This window comes from Eulemur rufifrons, chromosome 18, assembly GCF_041146395.1.
Source record: "Eulemur rufifrons isolate Redbay chromosome 18, OSU_ERuf_1, whole genome shotgun sequence".
NCBI lineage: Eukaryota > Metazoa > Chordata > Mammalia > Primates > Lemuridae > Eulemur > Eulemur rufifrons.
This window is the reverse complement of record NC_091000.1, coordinates 49,213,809-49,235,086: the sequence shown is the minus strand read 5'-3', so window position 1 is coordinate 49,235,086 and position 21,278 is coordinate 49,213,809. Positions and strand designations below refer to the sequence as shown.

Here is a 21,278-nt window from a genome sequence, read left to right as displayed (position 1 = left end):
ATTCTTTTGAGTTTGGTGGATTGACAGAGCTATGAAGACTGAACTGGAAACTAGCCAGGCCTGCAAGGCTTTCTCTTCTAAAGTACCTGCCAAATAATCACCCCTTTAGGATATCAAGGTCTTCTGAGAATGGCTACAAACAATCACTTAGAGATAGGCACAGATGGGAAATTCCAAATTCTTTCTTCATTCCCTTGCCATCATGGCCTGGCACATCGATGGAAAAGGAGTGTATCAAGAAACTGAGGTAAGGTAGCAGAAGCTCCAGCGTGAAAAGCCAGCAAAGTGGGAGAGGAGAGGTCAAGGAATCAAATCAGTTTTTATTATGCCCATTCTGGGTGGGTGCCCATTCATTTACTTACAAAAGTAACTGCCCCAATATACACAAGCTTCCTAAATAAACAGAAAAATAAGCTTTTGATTGTTTGCCTCTCCCAAACTATGAAAGTGTTTATTCTGGAGGAAATTCTCTTCAGAAAGTTGGGAAAATTCACAAGGAGGTTTGTAAAAGATCTTAGGGCAACATGCAGAAATATATAACTAGCTATTCTATCCAATAGTGATCTGGGTAATTTTGGAACTTCCTCCAATAGTTTTGCATGACTCACCTTCCAGACTTCCTCTGAAGTTTTGTATTTTTTTTCCTATAAAGTTTTCCTTGCAATCACTGCCAAGTTCTGGGAGTTCTTTAAAGAATTTGCTTCAGAGTTCAGAATAACTTTATCATATGTCCTAACTACCCATCTCAAAGAGGATTTTAGGTAATATAGGGTTTATGTGTACATATATATATAATGGACATATTAGTTATATTTTTGTCTTTAAGAATATTATAATCTTAATATTTACTTACCTGCACTTCTCCAAAAGCCAAATCTTCAGGGGATCTGGGCTCTGAATCCCAGGGATTAGGGGGATTCAGTTCTAGAAGTAAAAGTCCATTGTTTTCATCCATTTCAACAACTAAACCAAAAGGGAACAAATCTGGATTAATAACAAAAATGACTTTTAAAAAGCATCACTGAAATAGAAATGTGAGGTGCAGGTACACAGAGTGCCACAAATCAAAGGAAAATTAAAACAAAGGGTTACCTCACTTGGGTCAAGTGGTATCTACTGAGATGATGGCTTAAGATGAACAATTCGTTTCCTTGTTCATATTACACTTAAGGAACCCATGAGCTCTCAGTCATGTCAGGGATACACACACACACAACTTCACTCCAACTGAATGAATGATTGACACAGATGGGTTCAAGGTGCAGTATACAGGAAGGAGTACCTGGTCTGCAAAGCACATTTCAAATAGCAAGTAATCCTCCAGCTAGGCTGGAAAGACAAGGCATTTGGAGGAAACAAAAGAAATACAATGATGTGAGGCAAAAGGGATGAGAGAACAGAATGTGCAAAGGTGTGGAGGCATGGGAGAGTTTGGTATTCACCAGGTGACTGGTAATTTATGACTGAGGAAAATGGTGTTTAGGTCAGGCAGGGTAGATCAGCCAAAGTAAGTCACAAAGGACCCTAGATGCCATGCTAATAGATTTGGATTTTATTGTGTGATAATAAAGGAAAAGAAGAATTTTAAGCAATTGTGGCAGACACTGCTGCTGGCCTGCACAAAATCCATCCTCTCCTGTTTCCTTACTATTAGCATTCTAATTTTATTAGGGGCGATACGCCTATTAAAGATCATAGTTTCCCAGGTCCCTTGCAATTATGAGTGGCCACAGACATAGCCCTTACATACAATACAGTACACATAGTTCCAGCTGGTAAGATGTAAGCACAAGTCTACTAGTGGAATTTCCAGGAACATTGTTATTTTCCTAGCAACGAGGGACAAACTCAAGGGACTTGCACTGCTTTCTGTTTAACTTTTCCCCCTCTTGTTTGGATATTGGCTGCCATGCCTGGAGGAGTAGGAGCCATCTTGAGTCCCTGGTGAAAAGAGCCACATACTAAGCATGACACAGCAGGAAGATGGAAGAAACCTGGCTCCCTGATGAGCCAAGGAACAGTCATATTTCCTAGGACTACCTGCTTTCCAACTTCTTGTGATGTAAGGAAAAAAATCCCCCATATGATCAAGGCACTGTTATATGGGTTTTCTGTTCCATGCAGCCAAAAGCAGTCCCTAACTGCTCCAGCAAGAGAGTAATGAAATCAGAACTTAATTTTAGAAAGATCAGTTGGAGGGAGGCCAGACTCTATTGGAGAACTCTCTCCATAGTGTTGGGAGGTAGTCAGCAGAGTGCAAATGGGCTTCAGCATGAGAGACAGGTGCCTTGTTTGGAACCCTTGTTTTCCCACTTAATAGCTGGGAGATGTTGGCAACTTATTTGATTTCTCCATTCTTCAGTGTTTTTATCTTTAACTTTCGATACTTCCAAGGACAGTTAATCCTAATAAATGCCAGCCATTTTATTCATCACTAACTGAAAGCAAATGTGGTCCTAGATCCAGCACTCAAAGCCATGCATTGTCCCATCCTCAAAGCTGTGCACTTTCCCAACTTCCTCAAAGTATATTTTAAAAATTTTATCTACACTTTCCAAATGAATATTACTTATACTCACTTTGAGACAACTGCCTATGGGAGAAACTGAAGTGAAAATTACCCATAAAATGAAAAAGGGTGTATTTAAAATTCGTCCCGGTAGTGGTAAACAAAGACTTACATATGTCAGTCAAACTTCAATTTTCTAAGTCATCTTGAAGAAGCATAACAAGGAAAAGGCTGAAATTTTAAAGATTTACCTCTCCTAAAGTCTTCTTATCTCCCTAGCTTCTGCCTCCTGGCCATGTACTTATATTCTCCCTCTCCTGGCCCCAACAAATTGATGACGCATTTAGAAGATCTGCCTATAAGCTCTCCCTGGTTATCAGCACTGCTCAGTCCCTGGCTTCACTGGGGAATCTGATGTCACCTTATCAGAGAGGGCCTTCTGACCACTCTATCTCAAATAGCGCTCTCTGGCCCACAACTGCCCTATCCCTCACCAGCCTTCTACTCCACCTTAGTTTTCTTCCCAGCCTTATCATCACTAGGAATATTATATATGTTTCATATATGCTATATGTTTATGGACTGCCTCCCCTATAAGACTGTAAACTCCATGAGAGCTGGGATTGTGTTTTGTCACTGCAGGATCAATAGTGTGCTAAGAACAATGCCTGGCTCACAATAGGATTCATTAAATATTTGTTAATTGACTATCAGTCTTGGCTTCATGTCTCCCAAAACTGTCTCAGAGCTGTACAGCTGCACCTCTCAGCCTAGGCACTGCTCCTGGCCAGACGTGGCACCTAAAGGTGGGAAATTTAAATATAAGATTACCTCAGTATAAGTTAAAAACAAAATGCACTTTTTACTCCTTCATTCTTAAAAGAGCACTTTACAAACTAGACATGATCGCACCAGATAACTTCCACTGGTCCCTGCAGACCCACACTCCTCTGCCTTTCTCTCCCCTTGCCCACCTGCTCTCTGTTTCAGGATATTGACCTTTACAGGCCACATTAAGGGGCTCCTTTACCCTCCGCCCTCTAGGTGGGTTCGGCCATTGCGGAGAGAGGCTGGGGAAAGAGTTCAGTGAGGTTGGGCAGTCTATTCCTCTGGCTCTCTCCCTGGACGGTCACTTTGGCCCAGCTGTGCTCTGGGCACCCACAGATGTCACTGCTCCTCCCATGGAAGCCAATCCTTTCCAACACTCTCTTCTTCCAGATTCTGGAAACTGCTCCTTCTCCTCCTTCTCCTCCTCCATTTAGGCTTAAAAATGGACAGCTTGGCTGCTGTCAACTCCAGGCTAGTGCACCTTCCACAGTGGCTCTCCCACATCCCCCGTATTAATAAAATGTCCTTTTGTAAATATACCCTCTTTGAATTATCCTAATTTGAGAGTGCCATCCGGGGTGTGTGTGTGTGTGTGTGTGTATGAACCCAACTAATACAATAATAGAAAATAACCATCCTTAAGATCTTCTCTCTTAGCAAATTTCAAATATTCTTATCACACACCAAAAACACAATGACTACATGAGGTGACGGATACGTTAATTAACTTGATTATGGTAATATACCATATTGTACATTTTGAATACACAGATAGCCCCTAATAGTTCAAATTACAATTTTTCAGCTTTAGTATAGCACAAAAAAGCGATACACATTTGGTAGAAACTGTACTTTTTTTTTTTTTTTTTTTTTTGGAGACAGAGTCTCACTCTGTTGCCCAGGCTAGAGTGAGTGCCGTGGCGTCAGCCTAGCTCACAGCAACCTCAAACTCCTGAGCTCAAGCGATCCTCCTGTCTCAGCCTCCCGAGTAGCTGGGACTACAGGCATGCACCACCATGCCCGGCTAATTTTTTCTATATATATTTTTAGCTGTCCATATAATTTCTTTGTATTTTTAGTAGAGATGGGGTCTCGCTCTTGCTCAGGCTGGTCTCGAACTCCTGAGCTCAAACGATCCGCCCACCTCGGCCTCCCAGAGTGCTAGGATTACAGGCGTGAGCCACCGCGCCTGGCGGAAACTGTACTTTAAATTTTGAATTTTCATCTTTCCCGGGGATAGCGATCCACCGTACGATACTCTCCCATGATGCCTGGCGGCAGCAGGGAGCCACAGCCCCCAGCCCTGCTCGCGCGCACAAGGCTCAGCAAGGGAGGCGCTGCAGGGCTCCGTGCTGCCAGATCATTTTGCCCAGCTGCAGTCTATGTAAGTGAACACATGTAGGTTAGGCTAGGCTAAACTGGGATGTTCAGTAGGGTAGGTATGTTAAATGCATTTTGACTGACTCATAACGAGTTTATCAGGACTTAAGCCCATTGTAAGTTGAGGAGTTTCTGTAAACAATTTTTATTTGTCGATCAATTATATCTTAATAAAGCTGGGGGGCAGGGAAGAATAGCTATCTGGAAACCCCAAAGTCCTAAAAGTGATTACCTCTGGGAGGTGGATGGGGCGATATATGATATGATCAAGGAAAGGTTCGTAAAGATCTCCTGTCGTTTTAAGGCTTAAGCTGGGTGCTGTGTACGAGGTGATCACTTTATTTTAAATACCTTTTAAATATTGCTCAAGAAATTTAATAAAAACATTTTTCTTAGTAATAGCTATTAGCTTATTTAATGGTGAAACACAAACGGCTTTCATTTTTGTTTGTTTTGAGACACAGTGTCACTCTGTGACCACAGGTAGAGTGCAGTGGCATCATCATAGCTCACTGCAACCTCAAACTCCTGAGCTCAAGCCATCCTCCTGCCTCAGCCTGCCAAGTAGCTGGGACTACAGGTATGTGCCATGATGCCCAGCTAATTTTTCTAACAAATGGCTTTCTTAATAAAATCAGGAATACAAAAAGGATGTTTGATATAGCTATTATTTAATTATGTTCCTGAAAATGTAAGTGGTATAATAAAGACACATATTATTATTTATAGGTTACATGATTGCTGGAAATTAGTGTCATAAAAAGTGCTGACTTTGGAAACGTCTGGGTTGGAATCCTAATTCTACTGCTTGTTAGCAGCAACCATAGCTTATTAGAAGTATCTTGAGCCTCCACTTTCGATCTGTAAATAGAATTATGATACATACACTCCATAGAGTTGTTGTGGGGATTAAATGAGATAATATAAAGTATCTAGCATTATGCCTGGTGCAGAGCAGTCATTTAATAAATAATAGCATTATTAGGTAATTATTTTATACTTAAAGGAATGAATAGAATTAAAAAGAAAATTCATTACAGGGCAAACAAACAAACCTATACATTTAATACCAGCAAAATCAGCAAGAAAATACAATGGTATTATGGGAGACCCTCAGAAAACTCTTGCACTGATATCGATTCCTAAGGATTTTCCTTCTTCATAATTTTTCTCTCTCAAGCAATGCAGAAAAAAATAAGAGTCTGTAACTCTTCACTTAATCTTAGCCAAAAGGCTAAGAAGCTATTATAACTCTTAGTCATTGTTCTGAAGCAATTACTATAAAGGTCCATATGAACAAGTGGGATTTATGGATCCTGGTATATTCATAAACCTCACCAGCAGCCAGGTGTACACCTAAAGTCTCAGCCCTCAGGAGGCTGAAGTAAGAGGATCACTTGGGCCCAGGAAGCCAAGTCCAGCCTGGACAACATAGCAAGAGCTCACTCTGAAAAAAAAAAAAAAAACAAAACAAAAAACCCAAAAACAACAACAGCAAAAAAACCCACTTCATCTGACTAATCACTGTCAGGCTGCTCTCCAGCATGGCTGCACCAAGCCACATTCCCACCACATGCATGAGGATTTCTAAGTCCTGACAACATTTGGCATCATCTTAGTTTCTACCTTTTTATCAGTCAAAAAGATGTAAAGTGACACCTTCTTCACTTGCAGTTTTCTGATTACTGAAGAGTTTGTGGTTTTCTGATTTAAATGAGTTCAATAAGTATCTTCATATGCTTAACAGCCTTTGGGTCTCTTCTGTAAAATGCTAGTTCATATTCTTTCTTTCCTTTTTATTTGTGAATTTCTCAAAATGTCTTTTGTTTTTTTTTCTTGGTGTCCTTCATTAAGCAGAAATCTTCAGTATTGATAAAATCATATTCATCAATATTTTTAATTCTTTATTATTTTTTTTTTTTTTGCTCTATGAGCTGTACTTTTTAAGTACAATGGCAAAAAACACAGAACACTCCAGCCCACAACGTCAGAATACACATTCTTCTCAAGTGCATGTGGAACATTCTCTAGCATAGGCCACAAAACAAGTTTCAATAAATTTTAAAAGATCAGAATCATATAAAGTATGTTCTCTGAACACAATAAAATGAAACTAGATATCAATAGGAGGAGAAAGTGGGAAATTCACAAATATGTGGAAATTAAATGATACACATCTAAATAACAAATTGATTAAGGAAGACATCATAAGACAAATTAGAAAATACTGTGAAACAAGTGAAAACTGAAACACAATATGCCAAAACCTATGGAATGCAGCCGAAACACTGTTTATATCTGTTACAGACATAAACAGAAGGTTTATATCTGTAAACTTTCTATATTAAAATAAAAGCAGAAAGATCTCAAATAAAAATCCTAACCCTCCACCTTAAAAAACTAGAAAAATAAGAGCAAATGAAACCCAAAGCAAGCAAAAGGAAGTAATGAAAAATTAGAGCAGAAATAAGTGAAATCAAAAATAGAAAAACAAGGCCGGGCGTGGTGGCTCACGCCTGTAATCCTAGCACTCTGGGAGGCCGAGGCGGGTGGATCGCTCAAGGTCAGGAGTTCGAGACCAGCCTGAGCAAGAGCGAGACCCCGTCTCTACTAAAAATAGAAAGAAATTATATGGACAACTAAAAATATATATATAGAAAAATTAGCCGGGCATAGTGGCGCATGCCTGTAGTCCCAGCTACTCGGGAGGCTGAGGCGGTAGGATCGCTTGAGCCCAGGAGTTTGAGGTTGCTGTGAGCTAGGCTGACGCCACGGCACTCACTCTAGCCTGGGCAACAAAGTGAGACTCTGTCTCAAAAAAAAAAAAAAAAAAAAAATAGAAAAACAAGAGAGAAAATCAATAAAAACAAAAGTTGGTTCTTTGAAAAGATCAACAAATTGGCAAACCTGTAGTGAGACTAATCAAGAAAAAAAGAGATTACTAAATTACTAAAATCAAGAATGAAAGAAGAGACATTACTATGGATCTTACATAAATAAAAAGGATTATAAGGGAATACTAAGAACAATTGTACTCCAACAAATTAGCTAACCCAGATGAGATGTAAATTCCTAGAAAGACACAAAATAAAAAAACTGACCCAAGAAGAAACAGATGAGTATACATAAAATAAGTAAAGGGATTAAACTAGCAATCATAAAAACTTCCCACAGAGATAAGCCCAGGCCCAGATGGTTTTAATGGTAAATTTGGCCAAAGGTTTAAAGAAGAATTTGTACCATTAGTACCAATCCTTCACAAACTTTTCCAATAAATACAAGTGGAGGAATCACTTCCTAACTCAAGAAAAGAAACTACAGACTAATATTTTGTAGGAAAATAGGTGTAAAAATCCTTAAAATACAATTTAGCAATATATAAAAGAGTTACACATCATGACCAAGTGGAGTTTATGCCAGGCTGGTTCAACATTTGAAAGATGCATGACTGGTTCAATATTAGAAAACCAAACGATGTAATATATCACATTAATAGAACAAAGAGAAAAAAAAAAACACATAATCATCTCAATTGATTCAGAAAAGGCATTTGACAAAAATCTACGACCCTTTCATGGTAAAAACACTCAGAAAACTAAGAATAAAAGGGAACTTCCTCAACTTAGTCAAGGGCATCTAAGAAAACCCAACAGCTGTTTTTCCCCTAAGAGCAGGAAAAAGACAAGCAGGTCTGCTCTTGCCACTTCTACCTGGAGGTTTTAGCCAGGGCAACTAGGCAAGAAAATGAAATGAAAGACTTTTAAGATTGGACAGGAAAAAGCAAAACTACATCTAATCACAGATGACATGATCTGGTATACAGGACATCCTAAGTATCCTTAGATACCCTAAGATCCTAGGTATCTACTAAGAAACTGTTAGGCTTAACAAATGAGTTCGGCAAGGTTGCAGGATACACGGTCAAATAAAAAAAAAAAATCAATGATGTTTCTATACACTACCAATGAACAATTTCTAAATGAAATTTACAAAATTCCATTTATAATACCATCACAAAGAATACTTCAGAATAAATTTAACAAAAGAAATATAAAACTCATATTCTGAGAACTATAAAACATGGTTGAAAGAAATTAAAAGATATTTCATGTTCATGGATTGAGACTGAGTATCGTTAAGACGGCAATACTCCCCAAATTAATCTACAAATTCAATACAATCTTTATCAAAATTCTATATGCCTTTTCCACCCATAAATTGACAAAGCTGACCCTAAAATTCACATTGAAATGCAAGGGACCCAGAAAAGCCAAACAATCTTGGGGAAAAAAGTTGGAGGACTCACATCTCCCAATTTGAAAAACTTACTACAAAGCTACAGTAATCAAACAATGTGAAACCAGCATAAGCATAGATATATAAATCAATGGAATAAAACTCAGAGTCCAAAAATAACCCTTACACTTTGACCAGTTGATTTTCAACAAGGATGCCAAAACAATTCAATGGCGGAAATAATATTCTTTCAGGAAATGGTGCTGCAATAGCCATATATCCACACACAGAAGAATGAAGTTGGGTCCTTATCTCACACAATATACAAAAATTAACTCAAAATGGATACAAGACCTTAATGTAAGAGCTAGAACTATAAAACTCTTAAAATAAAACATGGGAGTAAATCTTCATGACCTTTGATTAGGCAATGGTTGCTTGTATTTCTTAGACTATATATTAATCTATGTGTATATTAGTCTAATAATTATATTAAAATATAAGACTTACATATTCTATACCATATACTTTCTTAGACACCAGAGGCACAAGATCCAAAGAAAAAAGAAATAAGTTGGACTTCATCAAAATTTAAAACTTTTGTGCTTAAATTAAGGACATCAGCAAGAAAGATGGACAATAACAATTCTTGGTGAGAATGAGGAGAAATAGGAACAATCATACATTGCTGATGGGAATGTAAAATGGTGCAGTGCTTTTGAAAATAGTTTGGCAGTTCCTCACAGTTAAAATGTAGAGTTACCTTATGACCCAGCAGTTCCATTCCTAGGTGTACAACCAAGAGAACTAAAAATATGTGTTCACACAAAAATTTGTACAGGAATATTCATAGGAGAACTAGTCATCATAGCCAAAATGTGGTACATCCATGCAGGGAATATTATTCAGCCACAAAAAAGAAGGAAGTAAGTGAAATACCGATACATGCTACAACATGGGTGAACCTTGAAAACATTATGCTGAGTGAAGGAAGCCCCACACAAAAGGCCACATATTGTATTATTCCAAATATACGAAATGTACAGAATAGCTAAATCCATACAGACAGACAGTAGATTAATGGTTGCCAGGGGCTTGGAGAAAAAGGGAATGAGGAGTGACTGTTAATATTTATAGGGTTTCTTTTTAAAGTGATAGAAATGTTTTGGAATTAGATAGTAGTGGGTAGTTGTACAAAAATGTGAATTTTTTTTTTTTTAAAAAATTAACTTGCGCAGTTTAAAAAGGGTGAGTTTTATAGTACATGATGGGAACTAGAATAAAATCTTAAGCACCACACCACTGACTGAATAGACCCCCCTCTCGGCCAAGGGGATCTCCTCCCCAAAAAAACCCGTTAAAGTTGAGTTGCCGGCCATGAGGAAAAAGACATGCCTAATTATGCCCTGTCCCTTTTAGAGTTATTCTATATAAAAATAAAAGACAAAATTATTAACCAGCCTGAGGCCATATAACACAAAGGTTAAACCACACCTGCACGTCATCAATTTATTAACAGATCACTTGAGTCTTGGTATATGCCTGGTGGTTTGTCTTTGATTAACAAATCTCCTTATCTTAACTTAAAACATTCCAAGCCTTTAAACAAAGCTTCATTTCCTTAACCAATTGCAAATCAAATAATCTTTAAACCCACCTATAACCTGTAACCCCCTGCTTCGAGAGGTCCTACCTTTTTGGGCCAAAGCAATGTATGCTTTCCACGTCTTGATTTATGACTTTACATGTAATTCCTGTCTCCCTAAAATGTGTAAAACCAAAGTGTAACCCAACCACGGTGAGACCACTTGCGCAAGGCTTCTTGGGCATGGCTCTCCAGACCGTGGTCAGACATGTTCAGCTCAGAATAAACCTCTTTAAATTATGTTACAGATTTTGGATTCTTTTCTGCTGACAATGAATTACTTCTCATGAAGAAGAGGAGGAGAAGAAAAAGAAGTAAAGAGTGGGGGGAGGGGAGAAGGGGGCGAGAAGGGGAAGGGGAGGGGAAAGGAAGGGGGAGGGGAGGGCAGTGATGACTAGAACAAAACATATCAAAGGAATTTAGGTGATGGGAGTATAAATGAGATTCCTCCTGTACTTTTCTGACTTCCAACTTTTTAATTACAGTCGTATGTTGTTTTTTATAATAATGATAAAACCAGATACTCACAGCCGAAAGATAACTTATTTCCAGGTGGATCAAGCCCTCCTTCTCTTTCTTAGAATATGGTATGAAATCACTATAGTGTTGGTGGCACTGTACTGAAATGTGAGCTCTGTTAACAAATTTTCCCATCCTGGCAGCATTTCCTCCCTTGACTAAAGGTTGGACATCCCCGGAGTTTGTTATCTCCTGTCTCCCCACCAACCAGCTGCTGGCTTTGGCCCTGACCTTCAGTTGTCAGGCAATTAACAGCAGCCCTTGGTATCAGCTCCCAGCCTTGATCTATTTTCCAGCTGATCCAACTTCCTGCTGGGAGAGAAATCCCTCATGCCTGCTTCTGCAGTCCCAGTCTCAGGGGATATAGATTACTTGAGGCATACTATACAAATAAATCGTTATACTTTGTGTACCAAGTACCAAGAATTTGACGGGCACTAACTTTATTTTTTTGCAATTTTTTAAAAAATTTCAAAATATTAAGGGGATACAAATGTTTTGGGTTACATGGATTGTTTTTGTAATGCTTGAGTCCTGGCTATAGGTGTGCCTGTCACCCAAATAGGGTTCATAGTCCCCATTAGGTTGGTTTACTCCCCTCCCCTCCTTTCCCCACCCCCCCCCATTGCCTTCCACTGAGTTTTACTTCCTTCTGTGCACACGTGTGCTCATTGGTTAGTGCAAAATTCTTACAATAACCCAGTTGCTGTGAGATGGCTACTAACAATATTATCTCCAGTACACTGGAGGAAACCAAAGCACAAAGAGATTGAATAATTAGCCCAGCGTTCCTGGACTGTGTGTTGGAGCCAGGATCTGAACCCAGACCAGCAGGCCCTGTTGTCTTCACTCTTAACACTGCTATGGTGTCTCTCTACAGGTCTTGTCCAAAAGATTCAGGGGTTTTCATAACAGCCCCTAAGCAGCTGTAAAGTTCTTGGTTAGATATTCATAAGGTTGATAACCTATTAGTCTTTCACTTACACAAACTAACAGTGTTTATGTCCAAACCTATGATTCTTGTTTTTTTTTTTTTTTTTAATGTATACATTATTTCTTGTACAATGATATGAAATAATATGGGAAATATTCATGATAAATTATTAAGTGAACAGTGCAAGTTAAAAACAATAGTTTCATATTTTTTCCCCACCCCCCCTTTCCCGAGTCAGCACCTTCAAGTCAAACCTATGATTCTATCTATCTATGTATTTATTTATTTTTAAGACAGGGTCTCCCTCTGTTGCCCCAGCTGGAGTGCAGTGGCATCGTCATAGCTCACAGCAACCTCAAACTCCTGGGCTCCAGTGATTCTCCTGCCTCAGCCTCCCGAGTAGCTGGGACCACAGGGGCACGCCACCACACCAAGCTAATTTTTTCTAATTTTTGTAGAGACAGGGTCCGGCTATTGCTCAGGCTGGTCTCAAACTCCTGACCTCAAGTGATCCTCCTGCCTCGGCCTGCCAGAGTGCTAGGATTACAGGCATGAGCCAAGCCCAAACCTATGCTTCTTATCAGTTTTATGCCAAATAAATGTAACAGTATTTGTACAGCACACATAACCAGCTCCTAGTAACAAGGCAGTCTACAGACTTCCCAGACTGGGTCAACAGACTTGGGGTGGAGTTTACTGGAGAAAATAGCTAGTGGTCCAAGGATCCTTTCTGAGAGGTGAAGGGAGGATGAACTTGTAGTCAAAGCAATTAGTAACTCTCCCCAGAGTAGCATTCTATTTTCTTGGTGTGAATAAAAAGGACATGTACCTCAATAACTGACACTTCTTTTTTTTTTTTTTTTTTTGACACTTCCGTTCATAGGAAAATTGGCAGAATGCTTGTGCAGGAAATACTTGTTTTAAAAGTCATTTGATGACTTGTGCTTGTAATCCTAGCACTTTGGGAGGCCAAGGCCAGAGGATCACTTAAGGCCAGGAGTTCAAGACTAGCCTGAGATAGAGCAAGACCCTATCTCTACAAAACATAGAAAAATTAGCTGGGCCTGGTGGCACATGCCTGCAGTCCCAGCTACTTGCGAGGCTGAGGCAGAAGGATATCTTGAACCCAGGAGCTTGAGGTTGCAGTGAGCTATAATGATGCCACTGCAATCCAGCTGGGGTGACAGAGCAAGACCCCGTCTCAAAAAAAAAAAAAAAGTCATTTGACACTGGGCATAGTGGCTCATGCCTATAATCCCAGCACTTTGTGAGGCTGAGGCAGGAGGATTGCTTGAGACCAGCCTGAGCAACATGGTGAGACCCTCTCTCTACAAAAAATGAGAAAAATTAGCCGGTGTGGTGGCGCATGCCTGTAGTCCCAGCTACTCAGGAGGCTAAGGCAGGAGGATCGCTTGAGCCCAGGAGTTTGAGGCTGCAGTGAACTGGGACCACACGCTGCACTCTGGGTTATAGAGCGAGAACCTGTCTCTAAAAACAGTAATAAAAAGTCATTTGGAGTTGGTGTCAGAGAGACACATAGGTGAGAGTGGTCATAACCATATAACATGGTCACGATAATTTGAGCCTGAAAAAAATGTAGCATATTCAAAGCCCACAATCGGGAGGTACAGCCTAGGAAGCCCCCAGCTCAGCTACTTCCACAGGTAACGTAAGGCTGCCCCTGTATCACCCACATGTGCTTATGCATGTATGATTCTTTACATAATGTTTATAACTTGCTTTTTTGCTTTGTATATCAAAATATTCATTTCTTATTTTAATTTCTTCAATAGCATCAGTTTTAAGATATACCAGATTAATTTCTAATGTTTAATTTACTTCTAATTTTTCTCTTTTGTAAACAGAATTGCTGTGAATAGACATTCTTATAGCTATATCTTTTGACACATCAGTGATTATTTCCTTGGAATATGGTCTTGGTTGTAGAATTGCTGAGTCAAAGGGTGTACATATTCTTAAGTATGACAGGAAGCCCCTGGAGGGCTTCTAGTGGGGAGATAATGTGAATTGGTTTGGATTTTTAAAAGGTCAGATTTTTAAAAGGTCCAAACAGAGGGACTGGAGAAAGCAGGCGCAGAAGCAGGAGGCCGGCTGTAAAGGCAAAAGGTGACGGTGACCTGGACTTGGATGGAGGGAGTGCAGAGGGAGAGGAACAGGCTCACAAGGTGTTTTGGCGTAGAGGCAACACGGTTTATTAATGGGTTTGGATGGGGGCGTTTAAGGACAGAGAAGACTCAAGGATGACTCCCAGGTTTTGTTCAATCGTGTGAATGTGGTGCCATTCACAGAGCGGGAAGGCTGGAGGAAGAACCGTTTTGAGGATAAGTTGAGGTTGGGCATTATGAGTTCTATCTGGGCTGTGTGCTTGCAATGCCTATTAGAAATTCACATTAAAATGCTGAATAAGCAATTGGATATCAGAGTCTGGAGCTCAGGGATGGAGTCAAAGCTAGAGGTAAAGATTTTGGAATCATCTTCTGAATAAAGATGGTGTTTAGAGGTGTGGGATTAGATGTGATCACTTACAGCAGCAGTCCCCAACCTTTTTGGCACCAGGGACCAGTTTCATGGAAGACAATTTTTCCATGGACTGGGGATGTTGGGATGGGGTGTCACGGGTGGGGTGGGTGTGGTGCGGCACTCAGGCGATGACACATGGCCCATTTCCTAACAGGCCACAGCCTTAGAGTATCACTTAGAGTTCAGATAAGGAGAATTCAGGATAGAGTTCAAGGGCATTCCAACATTCATTAGTCTATCAGGGGATGAGTCAGCCAAGGAGACTGAGAAGTGGCTACGTGTGGTAGGAATACAAATCAGGAGAGTATAGTAGATAGAATAATGGCCCCCAAAGATGTCTACATCCCAATCCCTGGGAACTGTGAACAAGTTAGGCTACATGGCAAAGGGGGACTAAAGTTGCAGATGAGATTAACCTTGCTAATCAGGTGGCTATAAAATAGGCAAGTTATCCTGGATTATCTGGGCAGCCCAATGTAATCACTAGGGCCCTTAAAAGTGGCAGAAAGACACAGAAGAGGGACAAAAGGAGGGAGATGTGATGACAGAAGGATGATCAGGGAAATGCAATGCTGCGGGCTCTGAGAATGGAAAAAGGGAGCCTCTGTAAGCCGGAGAAGGCAAGGAACGTCTTCCCCCCAGAGCCTTCGGAGAGGAACGCAGCCTTGCCAGTACCGTAATTTGAGCCTGTATTGAATTTCTGACCTACAGAACAGTAACAGAATAAATTTATATTGCTTTGCAGCATGCTAGTTTGTGGCCGTTTGTGACAGCAGCAAACAGAAACGAATCCAGAGAGTCTGGCTTCCCAGATGCCAAGAAAAGGAAGTATATCAAGGAGGAGAGAGTGGGCCACTGTGCCGTATGCTGCTGGGAGTTTGAGTAAGACGACAATGGAAAAGTGACGGCTGATTTAGCCTCATGGAGAGCACCAGTGACCCCGGCAGAAGCAGTTCTCGTGGAGTGGTGGCAACAGAAGCTCAAGTGAGAGACAGTAGGAAGAGAAGGAGCAGACAGTGAGTGTACACACCTGTTTCAAAGGGTTTGGCTATTTAAAGTGTTAGAGAAATGGGAGCATAACTTAAGAGGAGTGGGAGGTCTAATAAGGGCTTATATGAATACTAGCGCGTGTGTGTGGAGGGGGGTGTGGGTGTGGTGTGTGTTCACACGTGCACGCTAGTAAACAAGGATGAAATGAATGATGCAGGAGGGAGAGGGGGCGATTGCAGGAGTGAAGTCCTTGAGCAGGTGTGAGGAAATGGGATCCGGTGTGCAGGGGACAGGGCTAGGCTTGGGAGCAAGGTCGGTTCGTCCACTGTAACAGGAGGCTGGGGAGACTGCATAGTCACAGAGGCAGGTGGGTTGATAAATGTGCTAAGAAAATGATTTTTCATTGCTGACTCCCCATCACCACATTGTAGGGTCAGTGTGAGGGTAACATGAAATAATTCATACAAAATATTTAACACCGTATCTGGCACACACTTAATAAAATGCTGGATTTGGTCTTAATTCCTAGACTAGCATTCAAGACCCTCTTTGCAATGTACATGTGCAGTCCTGTGTTTTACTACTTCAATGCACATGCCCTACACTCCAGCCAACTAAACTACACATTGGGCCACATAGCACACTGCCCAAGCTGTTCCCTCTCCTGGGAATGCCCTTCTTTCTCTTCTCTGCCTGTTGAAACTCTGTTGAAGTCTTCTGTGATTCCCCCAACAGATTAAATCTATATTTTTTAATTCCTATAGTGACACACAGTGTGGCTATCACACTGTTGAGTGGCTATCAGTTTCAAGGATTGTCATGAGTACCTTGTTACACTGATAACTATATTTTACTAAGTTAGAACAGAGACAAGTTTACGTCCTGGTCCCTATGACCAAGCCTTTCTGACTCATGTTGTTATAGGCTTTCTTGAGTAAAAGGGAGCAGAGTAGAGGTAGAACCAGCGATACTGAGAATAGAACAGAAACTCTTGCTTCTTATCTGTGCCAGAAAGAGCCATCTGTGAAGTACTTTACTTTTCAACCAAAATTGTGACATTTCATCAAATAGTTGAGAGGCTCGTGCACATGAACATAGGCTACTTTGTGTATCTTCACAGATAAAATATTAGAGCCTCTGTACTGTATTCCACAGTACACTGTATCTCTCTTAAGAAACTTATCATAACATCCCTTGTTCTTGTTATTTACATATTTGTCTCAGCCACCACTTCATGTCAAAGTCATCTCTTTTATACGGACTCTATCTTATCCATCTTTGTATCTCTTAATACCCAGCATGTTTGCACATGGTAAGGTCTTGATAAATATTTGCCAAGAAAATGAATGAATGTATGAAGGGATATTTTGATACAAAATTACAGCTACATAGTAGGAATAAGTTCCAGTGTTCTCCATAGCAGGGTGACTATAGTTAACAATAGCTTATTGTATATATTCAAATAGCTAGAAGAGAGAGGATTTTGAATCTTTAAAAAAATGATAAATGTTTAAGGTGGTGAATATGCTAATTACCTTGATTTGATCATTACACATTGTATACATCTATCAAAATCACTCTGTATTCCATAAATATGTATAATATATGTCAATTAAATGATACAGAATACATGACAAGAAAGTGTTGTCTTTGCAAAAAAAGAAATCCATTAAAACAGAGTAAAAATTGAAGAATCTCTGGGAAATAGGAAGGGAAAATGTTGGAAATCAAGAATTTCTTCTATTTTGTCTTTACCTCATATCAAGTAATTGCTATTTGGCACAAACACAACTCAAGGGATGAGATCCTACAGCATTGTTTTATGTGTTTAGTAAAGTTACTTCATCTCCGGCCCCTGGATGGAAATGAAAACGTTTGGTCACTATAGTTACCATTAGTTGATAAATAGTTTTGCTTCCGTTAAAACATTTGGTTCCATATGGTCATCAAAATTTCGAAATTGAATAAAAGTTGAAGTCTCCCCTCGCCCCTAGAGTGTGGTTATGGTTAGCTTCTTGTCTCATCTCACATAATGCTTCTACTCCTCCTCTTCCCTCACTCCTTCAACCAAACCTTCACCCAAGGTTTCTGACCCTCCAAACATGGATCGGGAGAGAGGGGGAGCGTTAAGGACAGCAAGGGTTCTTTGGTCACAGAGCACCACCTGGGCTTGGCTTTTGCTTAAAGCTTATTGTACTAAGGGACACCTTAGTGAGTTATGTGGAGAATCCACCCGATTTCTTGGAAACACCCACCTGAAGTTCTCTGCACCTGGGTGTCCCTATGCTACCCGGTTACTTATGCTTTCTTTAGCCGCTAGCAATGTAGCAATATACCCAGCTTCTCTCTGCAGCCCTTTTGGAAAACACTGAGGATGACTCCAGGATAACACTCTCTCACCCACGGCCCCCATCCATAGGAAACATCCACCTGTTCTTAGCCCCAAGGAACCCTAGGAGTGCTGGGGGGAGGGGGACTCCAACACAACCACCTCTCCTTCAGGTTTTCTTTCATAGCCACCTGGCAAATCTTTCAGCCTTGAGATTTCTGAGAAGAGAGTCAAATACCAATCCACTGTGTCCTTCAACCTTGGAGAAAACATATTAGACTCTCCAGGTAGCTCAGCTAAAGGTGTGGCTTAAGGTAAGGGACAAGCACCCCTCAGAACTTGCCCTTTTTAGGGAACATGGACTCTCAGTATAACTCTGCAAAGAAATCCTCCAAAGTTGTTATATTTCAATTTCCTTCTCTACCCTTTTGTGTTCCTGATAAAGGTGAGGAGCTTAAGAATGAACTATTAGTTCTCAGTCTCTTGCTTTGTAAATCCTGGTCTAGGACTTCATTTGGACCAGGTATCTGTTGTTCTGCAACCTAAACTTCCATTTCACCATCTGTTGCAAGGTATTGCACATGTTGTATATTTAGTATTTTCCATTTTTACATATAACCCAATTTCCCCAGCCTCACCAGATTGGGAATATAAAATAAAGTTTCAGTCTATTATTATGCCCAAATTATGATGGCAAGAGCCCCGACTGTTTCAATGACTAGTAATTAGCACATTTTCAAGTGTCCTCAAGATATTTTTGGGAGTTCCCCAAAAGGGTGCCACACACCTGCCCACAGTCCAGTCTGTAACTGCCTGGCGTCTGCTCTCTCCTTCCTTTCCTACTCTGGCTTAGAAGTTTTCACATTCTCTGCCTACAGATTTGAGGAGCGTCAGATCATTGCTGGGTTCTAAGGGGAGATGGAGGAAATGGCCTCCTTTTCACTTATGTGCCACATGTGGTCACCAGGACTCTGAAATGGCTCTTTTTTTTTTTGCCAGAGATTAACTTTTGGCCATCTCCTACTTCCCATGAATCCTCCAAATCTCCCCTTTAAAAATAGTGCCGTTATTTTTCCAACTGCACTTTTCTGAGCTTGGATAGTCCAGCCCAGTCTAAGGCCAGACAATGCCCAGCCTTAACTCCTACAAACCATAAACTTCACTACCCAATTTCCTTCCTTTTTCTCAGCGTGCCCTTGCACAAAACAGAAACCTCTGTTTCTGCAGATTAATGGATGGAAGAGAAGCGGGCATAGAAGTCTCACTAGTAACTTTTGGACCAACGTTCCACTGGCTAGGGATATCCAATATTATCTTTCTTTTACTTTCTAAATTCAAGAGCCATCCAGAAAAAAAAAAAAAAAAAAGCAAATAGGACAGTATATATAATCTTCTACTAATGAAGGGGAGATTGTAAGAATGTACAGGTTTATAAGTGTAAAGAATGTCTCCAGAAAGACCCACAAGAAACTAATTAACGGCCGGGCGTGGTGGCTCACGCCTGTAATCCTAGCACTCTGGGAGGCCGAGGTGGGCGGATCGTTTGAGCTCAGGAGTTCGAGACCAGCCTGAGCAAGAGCGAGACCCCATCTCTACTAAAAATACAAAGAAATTATATGGACAGCTAAAAATATATATAGAAAAAATTAGCCGGGCATGGTGGTGCATGCCTGTAGTCCCAGCTACTCAGGAGGCTGAGACAGGAGGATTGCTTGAGCTCAGGAGTTTGAGGTTGCTGTGAGCTAGGCTAACGCCACGGCACTCACTCTAGCCTGGGCAACAGAGTGAGACTCTGTCTCAAAAAAAAAAAAAAGAAAAAAAAAAAGAAACTAATTAACAACAGTGGCTGCTCCTAGGGTGCGAACTTTGTGACTGAGGATCAGAGACGGGAAGAAGACTTACTTTCCACTGTACTTTACTTTGTGCCTTTTGAATATTTTACATGCATATGTATTCCCTATCTAAAATGAAGTTTTAAAGAATACTTGTAAAAATACTTTAAATTTCACATATACACACAAACTCTGTATCCCATAAAGGATGTTCCCTTTTATTACTTGTTTACCAAGAGTTATTATGAAGTGTTGTTAACATTTACCAAATGACATTTAGGCATATGTTGAAATAAACATGATTTTTCTCCTTTAAAAAAAAAGAAGGGATATTTTGTAGAATTCCTCTGTTTAGGTTTTACTGTTAATTATGGTCTTCAAAAAGTTTGTAGAAAATGCGTATCATGAAAGAGCTACACATGAATTTCTTTTTTTTTTTTTTTTTGCATTAAACTCATACTTCAACCACAAGTACTTATGGCAAAAAAAATAAAAAAAGGAAAAAAAAAGAAAAATCTATAAATAAATAAATAAAACTCATATTAACTTGTTATAACATGTCTGAACAGGATGTACTTTTAGGACTAAGAAGGATAAGATATCAGTTTGAAAAGAACCTCTATCAGAGCAAAAGAATTCTGTTAAAATTGAAAAAGAACAACTATCAAATTTACGGTAAGCTTGGGTAGAAGAATGGTAAAATCATTGATGCTTTATGAAAAGTTTATGGGGACAATGCCCCCAAAGAAACCAGCAGTTTACAAATGGATAACTGATTTTAAGGGACAAGACAATGTTGAAGATGAAGCCTGCAGCGGCAGACCATCTACATCAATTTGCAGGGAAAAAAATTCATCTGATTCATGCCCTAATTGATTAACAGCACAAACAATAGCCAACACCACAGACATCTCAATTAGTTCAGCTTATACCATTCTGACTGAAAAATTAAAGCTTAGCAAACTTTCCACTTCACAGGTGACAAAATCATTGTGCTCAGATCAGCTGCAGACAAGAGCAGAGCCTTCAATGGGAATTTTAAACAAGTGGGACCAAGGTCCTGAAGCATTTCTTTCAAGAATTGTAACAGGAGGTGAAACACGGCTTTACCAGTAAGATCCTAAAGACAAAGCACAATCAAATAGTGGCTACCAAGAGGTGGAAGTGGTCCAGTCAAAGCAAAAGTGGACTGGTCAAGAGCAAAGGTCATGGCAACAGTTTCCTGGGATGCTCAAGGCATTTTGCTTGTTGACTTTCTGGAGGACCAAAAATGATAACATCTACCCATTATGAGAGTGTTTTGAGAAAGTTAGCCAAAGCTTTAGCAGAAAAGTGCCCAGGAAAGCTTCACCAGAGAGTCCTTCTCCACCACAACAGTGCTCTTGCCCTTTCCTCTCATGACACAATGACAATTTTGTGAGAGTTTCTATGGCAAATCATTCATTAGTCATCCACTTTACAGTCCTGATTTGGCTTCTTCTGACTTCTTTTGATCTCCTGATCTTAAACACTCTTTAAGGGGCATCCATTTTTCT

General features: G+C 40.1%; 1 protein-coding gene across 1 annotated transcript in view; it reads right to left on the bottom strand.

The window, feature by feature from the left end:
* LOC138398697 (cytidine monophosphate-N-acetylneuraminic acid hydroxylase) overlaps nucleotides 1-21,278 on the bottom strand; it is a 77,811-nt gene that overhangs the window by 36,961 nt on the left and 19,572 nt on the right. The window contains exon 4 of the mRNA XM_069493150.1: nucleotides 854-963. Coding sequence (XP_069349251.1) covers nucleotides 854-963 — 110 coding nt within the window. The remainder of the gene's footprint in view (nucleotides 1-853; nucleotides 964-21,278) is intronic.